General features: G+C 34.9%; 1 protein-coding gene across 1 annotated transcript; it reads left to right on the top strand.

Annotated features, from left to right (window-relative positions):
• Positions 1-958: 958 nt before the first annotated feature.
• LOC111891804 (uncharacterized) lies at positions 959-1,863 on the top strand. Its single transcript, XM_023887857.3, has one exon. The coding sequence runs from the start codon at positions 1,064-1,066 to the stop codon at positions 1,760-1,762; it is 699 nt and encodes a 232-aa protein (XP_023743625.1). The 5' UTR covers positions 959-1,063; the 3' UTR covers positions 1,763-1,863.
• Positions 1,864-8,053: the final 6,190 nt, after the last annotated feature.

The following is an 8,053-nucleotide window of genomic DNA, read 5'->3' on the forward strand; positions in this document are numbered from 1 at the left end:
AACTATAGCCGTTACAAGTGTTAGAAATATAAGCGACAATAGTCAGGATCCCTAGACATGTTTAAGGATCCCGAGGCTTCTGAAGTATTTGAGGATCCTGAATATAAGTCAAGCATCATTCCCCTAACAGTTAGGCAATAGGAACATCTGAGTGTTTAGAACCTTGGTTCAAGTCATGGTTAGGTAATAAGGACATCCATGTGATCAATTAGGATTTTCTCCTTTCTTCATTTGGAGATTGAAAGATAATCGCAAAGTTGTGACTGGGATGATTTTGGAAATCGATGGAGATAACAATGCTTGTGAGTGAGCGTTTTGTTGTTGGGTTCGATGACGATGACAAAAACACACGGTGAGCCTAGAAAGAGTGTAACAAAGAAGACAATGAATGATACATATTAACTTAGATCATATAATATAAATCAGTTTAAAGATAATCTTCAGAAAAATCCAAAAATTTTGGTTGTTGTTAAGAATAACGAAAAAGCCCCAAAATTTAGTTGACTAATTAATGAAAATCCCCAAAATTTGGATCAATTAACGAAAAAAGACGGGATACAAGCTAAATCAATGAAACCGGCCATGAATGTTTATTCCGAAGTTTTAACCAATAATCTGTCTTTTTTTTTTTTTTTTTTGTAAATAAAATTTAATTTGTAATTAAACCATTGGAGATTTTCCTTTATAATTTATTTATATAACTGTTTTTTCATGGGATAGTTACATTCTCATATTTTGATATTTTAGTGATTAAATTCGTTTAATCCTATTTAATATATTAATTAAAGATTAAAATAACAAATAACAGTGTGTTAACTTAACCCGGCCCCATTCCCTTGGCGCCCTCGTACCCTTGGCGCCCTCGTACCCTTGTTGTCCCGCCCAAAATACTTGTCGCGCCATATCCCTCCCGCCATAATAAACCCCCAAATCACCATTATAAGATGTCATCTCTATCCGTATCGCTACTCACACTTAACAGTTTCATTCCTAGACCTATTTGTCTCAAAATCATACAGATCTTTAGGCTTTTTGTTTGTGCTTTTACAGAGAGATCTGAGAGATGGTGGTGGCTTTAGGTCCTGGAAAGTTCTACGGAAGCGGCCTCCCAAGACCACGAATCTACACAGACATCAAGTACAACTCTTACAGAGTCGATCCACCTGTTTCTGTTACAGACCCTTTAATGTCGTGGGCAGAAGAAGCTCACTGGTCAATGGGTGGCTTGAACGTTAACCGCCATCGTCTTCAAGGTCGTATCGAAGGCAACGTCGAGAAGCTTCGGAGCCAGATCGAGGAGTCAATCAAGAAGAAAGAATCCCTAAGCCCGCCGTCGTCAAAGAAAAAACCCATTTCCAAATCGCCGGAAAAATCCGCTAAAAAGAAGAAAGTGGCTGAGCTGGATCGGAGTCGAAGTCCGTCGCCGCCGCCAGCTCCGTTAGCTAACAAGCGGAAGAGGCGATTTCTGGGTTTGGTAGATGAGGACGCTGAAGGTGAAGAGAACATTTCGGCTAGAAAGTTTCCGGTGAGGAAGCTTTCTGATGAGTTCGATCTTGTTGCGAATACAAAGAAAAGTCCGGCGAGAAGCTCCAGAGGTGTTGAGTCTGAGACGGCGACAATCGCTTTAAGGACTCGGGGTCAGAAGACGGTGACTGAGGAGCCGATGAAGGGTAAGAAGCGATTGAGAAAGATTGGTGAAGATAAAAATGTTGATGCATCTTCTTCTTCCAGGATTTCATCGAGATTAGTTAAGCGTGTGTAAACTCCATTGTAATAAACAAAGTTGGAATTCGAGGAAAAATGTCAACACAATTGAAATCAATTTCCATCGAATGGGCAATAGAGAAATTTAGAAGTAGGAAAGTTGAGTTTTTTGTGGTTTTTCTTAACAGGTGGTTTATTTAAAAAAACCTGCTTACGCCTCGTAATTTATTTTGTGTGCCGAGTTGGAGAGAAGTGAAAGGAAAATGAATTTCTTTTTTTTTCAAATCCTCTAAAATCGGAAGGAAAGATACGCGAGTCTCTCATTTCACTTCCTTCCAATTCCCTTTTTTAATGAAACTCAGAACCAATTTTTTTTATTTTCTTCTCAATTCCATTATTTCCCTTCATTTCCTTCTAATTCCTTTCTTTAATGAAACTCAGAACCAATTTCTTTTATTTTCTTCTCAATTCCATCTAATTTAAATTGAACTCGGGAACGGTTTAATTAGAAAAAACAAATATTTGTTTAATATTATGTTGTAATTATTGAGTTATTGTCTTTGTTATAAAACATTTATATTGTTCATTATATTGTTAGACGAGGTGGGCTTTGTTTGTCTAGGTAACTGGGCCTTTTGGATGTTTTCGATTCTAAGCCCAACTGATTAAAATAATAACATTCAAATTATAATTGTTAAATATAAAATATAGGGGTAATTATGAGGTTCTAAAAAGCTCGTCATGGCGCGGCACGGTTCCAAGGCGTGCCGTCAAGCTCTGTCAAAATGCTGCCTTAACTCATATATGTGTATAAAAATAAATAATAGTTAAAAATACATATAAAAATATTAATTATATAGAAAATTGTCGTTTTAAGTCACGCCTTACAAACGTCATGACTCATCAATGCTCGGAAAAGCTTGAGGCTTGACATTGCCGCCAAGTCACGCCTTACGTTATTTAGAACCTTGATAATTACTAATAGCAATTTTTAGCCAAAAATTAATAAATGTCCAAGTATAGCACACGAATCAGCTTTTTCAGAAAACAATACAATTTCAGCCATTTCAGCCATCTAAAGCTACCACCATCTCTCAGGTCTCTCTATAAGAACACAAACGAATAGCCAAAGGATTTAAAAGATTATTTAAGGTGTCCATATTGCAATAGCCAACCCCTTTTTTTTTTCATTTGTAAGAAACAAAATCGTAGGTTTTTTAAAACCTACGGTTTCCTTTCGGTTTAGCTACGATTTCCCAAACCGTAGCCTATGGTTTTGGGGAAAAAAAGATGTTTTTTTAATCTACTATTTTGAGGTTTAATCTACTGTTTTGTGAAAAAACCTACGGTTTTAATTTTTTTTATATATTTTTAATTTTTTTATAAGATGTAGAATTAATTTAACAATTATTTTGTTAAAATTTTTTGAGATTTCAAAACATTACACTTTAAAAAAATAAAAAATAAAACCGTATTCTTTTTGTGATATAGAGTATTAAAAAGATTGTTTATAAGATGTAGAATTATTTTAACAATTATATTGTTTATAAAATGTAGAGTTGTTATTTGACAATTATTTTGTTAAAAATATTTTTTGTATAATATAAACTAGTTTTTTAAGAATTAATATAATAATGTTTTGCTAAATTGTAGATTATTTTTTTTAATTTGTTGACTGATTTTTTGGTAAATTTGAAAATATTTTTGGTAAATTTGACTATTTTTTTGTCAGAGTGGAGTAATGTTTTGCTAAACTTGACTACTTTTTTGTTAGAGTGGACTACTGTTTTGTAAAATTTGACTATTTTTTTGTCAGAGTGGACTACTGTTTTGTTAAACTTGACTACTTTTTTGTCAGAGTGGACTGCTATTTTGAACCTACCCTATATATATTAAGTATTTCATATTTTTGAAATTATTTTGTATTTTGAAAATTGCACTTCTCAATAGCTTCTTTATTCTCAAAATTAACATAATGAGTTATAACGAGTATTTCGTATTGCTCATTACAGATAGAAGATGGGAGTCAGTTAATTCTCAATTATCATATGTTTGGCCACCCGAATACAATCCGAGAATGTTTTATTTAGGTGTTGAATTTTACGAAACCACCATGTACACCGAATTTGTTCATTTGGTGAAGTGCAAGATGGGTCTTCCCGAAGAATCAAAAGTCAGTCTAGCTTATCAACATCCAAAACAACTCTATTATTGTGGTATTGTTGATGATCGTGATATTAGAAAGCTGATCAAGGTAATAAATTGGAGATAAATTTGTGTCTGTCTATGTGGTGGTTGAAGAAGGCGTTTCGCGTAATGAAGTGGATGATAGAGGAAAGGCATCTGCAACTAATTTATCAAGTGGAAAAGGGAGCAACAAACCAATAGGTAATTTTAAAAGTCCAAGTAAAAGTCAATATCATAGTGTCGCTGAAAATGTAAATGTAGTGCCTGTAGTGCCAGAACCGATTATGTGTGTTACATCGGGGAATTATAAGTATATCGGTGATAATGATGTTGGTACATATGTTAATGATGTTGGTGTAAATCATTACTTTGACCAAAAAAAAGCACTAGACGTGGTGAACAAGGTTGGTAATGAATCTGGAAAACAAGAAGTTCCATTTTTGCATGATGGTGAACTAAAAGGATATGGCGAGTTTGCGGATTGTGACAAGTTGGATATATACAGCCTAGAGAGTGATTCTAACGGAGAAGAATTTGATTATGAACCTAAAATTATTTATTTAGATACCATGTTTCATGGTATGCCCGCATTGCCTTCGTGTCCTGTAAACGGTGATGTGAACATTCCATGGCAGAGGGTGGATATAAATGAAGAGATTAAGGTTCTAGACATTTTTGATGACAAAGAGTTGCTCAAGCTTGCAATTGGAAGACAATGCATGGAACAAGGTAAGCAATATAAGACTACCAAATCAAGAAAAGAAAGGTTCGAGGTGGTTTGTTTGGTAGAAAGTTGTTCTTGGATGGTTAGGGCAATGGGAATCAAATCTACTACTGCTTTCCAACACACAAAAGTTGTTGACCAACACACTTGTTGTGCAACAAACTTGGAGTCTAATCATCAACAACCAAAGAAAAAGGTACTCGATCACTTTATCACTGAAGTATTGGCCGGAGATTATAATAGAGTTGAGAATTGAAATTGTGAGGGACATCAATTCGAAATTTCCAATCAATATCTCATACCAACAGGCATGACGGACAAAACAATATGCGTTGTTGATGTTAAGAGGTACCAAAGAGGATTCATTCACCAAACTACCAGCGTATCTGCACAAATTGGTCAAGCATAATCCAGGAACTGTTACTCAGATAAGAACAGATGATGATGATCGGTTTGAGTTCATGTATGTCGCGTTGGGTTGCTCGGTAAGCAGTGATAATTTTTATAACAAATATAACATATGAATCCTAATTGGTATTTGTTAATGCCATCAAAAATAATTGTAGGTACAAGCGTTCATCAAATATTGTAGGCCGACCCTAATAATTGATGGTGGTCACCTAAAGGGTGAATTCAAGGGTACGATGTTGCTCGCAGTGACAATGGACGGTCAAAACCAAATCGTGCCTGTTGCTTATGCTATATGCAAAAGTGAATGTACGGAGACATGGTCCTGGTTCCTTCGAAAACTACGTGAATGTATAGGCAACGTGGAAGACCTTACATTCATATCTGATAGGGCTCCATCCATAGCGACGTCAATTGCAAATATATTTCCTCACACCCATCATGGAATATGTGGTATCCATTTGTATTTCAACATTTCAGCAAAATTTGGAAGCAGCGATACAATACACGCATTATTTTGGGAGACATGCAAAGCCTATACTATTAAAAAATTCGATAATGGGATGAAAAAAATTAAAAAAGTAAATGCTCGTGTATAGGATTACCTACAAAACATCAATCCAGAAAGATGGGCTAGGGCACATTTTCCTGGGAATAGGTATTTTCTTATGACATCAAATAGTGCAGAGTCGATAAATTAAATGTCAAGATTTGCAAGAAAGATGCCTATATTGATGTTGATTGAGTATTTCCATGCAACAATGCAACAATGGAGTTTTCAGAAACGTAATGTTGCAGGTACTAATATTTTATATATAATAGTACTTGAAATGTTATTTTAATACTTATATGATATTATGAAATTATGTCTATTTTTTTAGATAAAGCAAAAACAACACTCACCCCATGGGCTGAAACGATTATAGAAGCAAATAAGAATGCTTGTAATAATTGTATGGTGTATCCTATCTCAAATAGTAGATTTGAAGTGAAAATCTCTACTCACAAAAGTGTCATTGTTGATTTCCAACAAAGAACCTATACATGTAGGCGATGGCAAATAGATTGCTTACCTTGTGGCCATGTCATAAAAGTGCTCACAATGAACTGTTACGAAGATTGTTCAGAATTTTCTTTAAAAGCTTACTTTATAGAGACAATGAGGAAAACTTACGAGGAGTCTGTGAACCCCTTACCAGGTCTATCTGAGTGGGAGATTCCTGATGATTTGATGATTGTGAAGCCACCCATAATGGAGAGATGTCAGTCGGGTAGACCAAGAAACATTGGCCGTATTCCATCGCAAGGTGAGAATCCCATATGACAAGAATGTTCTACATGCAGTCATTTTGGACACACAAGGAATGATTGTACGGGTAGGGGATCGGGGATCGGATCTGGGGGAGGAAAAAATCAACACAAAATGGTATAACGACTAATGAAATCACATCCGGAAGTGGGTCACATAACGAAAGTGTGTACCCTACTTTTGATTTCAACAACACATTTGATTTAAATTGTCCTTTGATTAATGTACGAAAGTAATGAATTCCCGTATTTGTAATCTGTATTGCTTGTATTAAACTACAATTCTGACATTATGAAAAATAAAACACAAACATAAAACATTATAGAAAACGAGATACATCAGTAGCAAACATTACATAAGACATTTCACATATAAGAGTCTTCTACATGAAATATTTGTTATTTTTAACTAGAATCCATGCATCCTCATACTCGAAGTCACTTCCCTCGTGCTCCAATATGTAATGATCTTTAACGAATTCTAAAAGATCTCCGTCGTTGTTTGGATGACAATACCTGTTTTTAAGATGATGATACCATCGATTGAACCATGTGATTTTTTCCTTTAAATCCATCCACTTACCAACAATATTTTATTGTGTTCGGTGTTTTCCTTCTCCCAACGAGAGGTTAAACATAGCTGTTATGCGGATCCATTCATCACCTTCAAAGCAATCAGGGTTAACCATGGTTGTTACATCCTCGTAAACGTTCATCCAACATCGTGTTACCACCATTACCTCTCTTATCGTCCATGGATGTGGAGTATTGGATGGAGCAACTGCATAGGAAGAAGTTGTTTGATTGGATGCCATTTTTTAAATTTGTTTGTTAGTTTGTTATAATTTTATAGGAGTACTTAAATAAGAAAAAAAACTGATAAAAAATTAGGTGGATTCCCATAAGTACTGTTTGAAACTACATTATGCAGACTACAAAGCAGTAGTCAAAGTCTATAAAACCGTAGTCAAATAATTGTCAAAGAGTAGTCCAATTGCCAGATACCTTACACGAAGATATTGTTTGAAATGACAAATCTACTGTTGGAAATGACAATACATTATGCAGGCTACAAAGCAGTAGTCAAAGTCTATAAAGCCGTAGTCAAATAATTGTCAAAGAGTAGTCCAATTGTTAGATACCTTACACAGAGATACTGTTTGAACGAAAAATCTACTGTTGGAAAAGACAATACATTATGCAGTGTACAAAGCAATAGTCAAATTCTATGAAACCGTAGTCAAATAATGTCAAAGAGTAGTCCAATTGTCAGATACCTTACACAGAGATACTATTTGAAACGACAAATATAATATTCGAAAAGACAATACATTATGCAGACTACTAAGCAGTAGTCAAAGTCTATGAAACCATAGTCAAATAATGTCAAAGAGTATCCAATTGTCAAATACCTTACACGGAGATACTGTTTGAAACGAAAAATATACTGTTCGAAAAGACAATACATTATGCAGGCTACTAAGCCGTAGTCAAAGTCTATGAAACTGTAGTCAAATAATGTCAAATAGTATCCAACTGTCAGATACCTTACAAGAGATACTGTTTGAAATGACAAATATATTGTTCGAAAAGACATTACATTATGGACCTTGCCTTTACAGCTCCTACATACATATGTGTCCGCATGTGGTAAGGCCCTTACCTCCACAACCTTAGGCACACTAAGTAATTGGTAATTGTCTCTTACAAGTGATTCGAAAT

The sequence above is a fragment of the Lactuca sativa genome, chromosome 8 (genome assembly GCF_002870075.4).
Source record: "Lactuca sativa cultivar Salinas chromosome 8, Lsat_Salinas_v11, whole genome shotgun sequence".
Taxonomy (NCBI): domain Eukaryota; kingdom Viridiplantae; phylum Streptophyta; class Magnoliopsida; order Asterales; family Asteraceae; genus Lactuca; species Lactuca sativa.

Excerpts from the sequence above, each read along its gene's own strand:
- LOC111891804 (XM_023887857.3), top strand. The coding sequence starts at position 1,064 with ATGGTGGTGGCTTTAGGTCCTGGAAAGTTCTACGGAAGCGGCCTCCCA.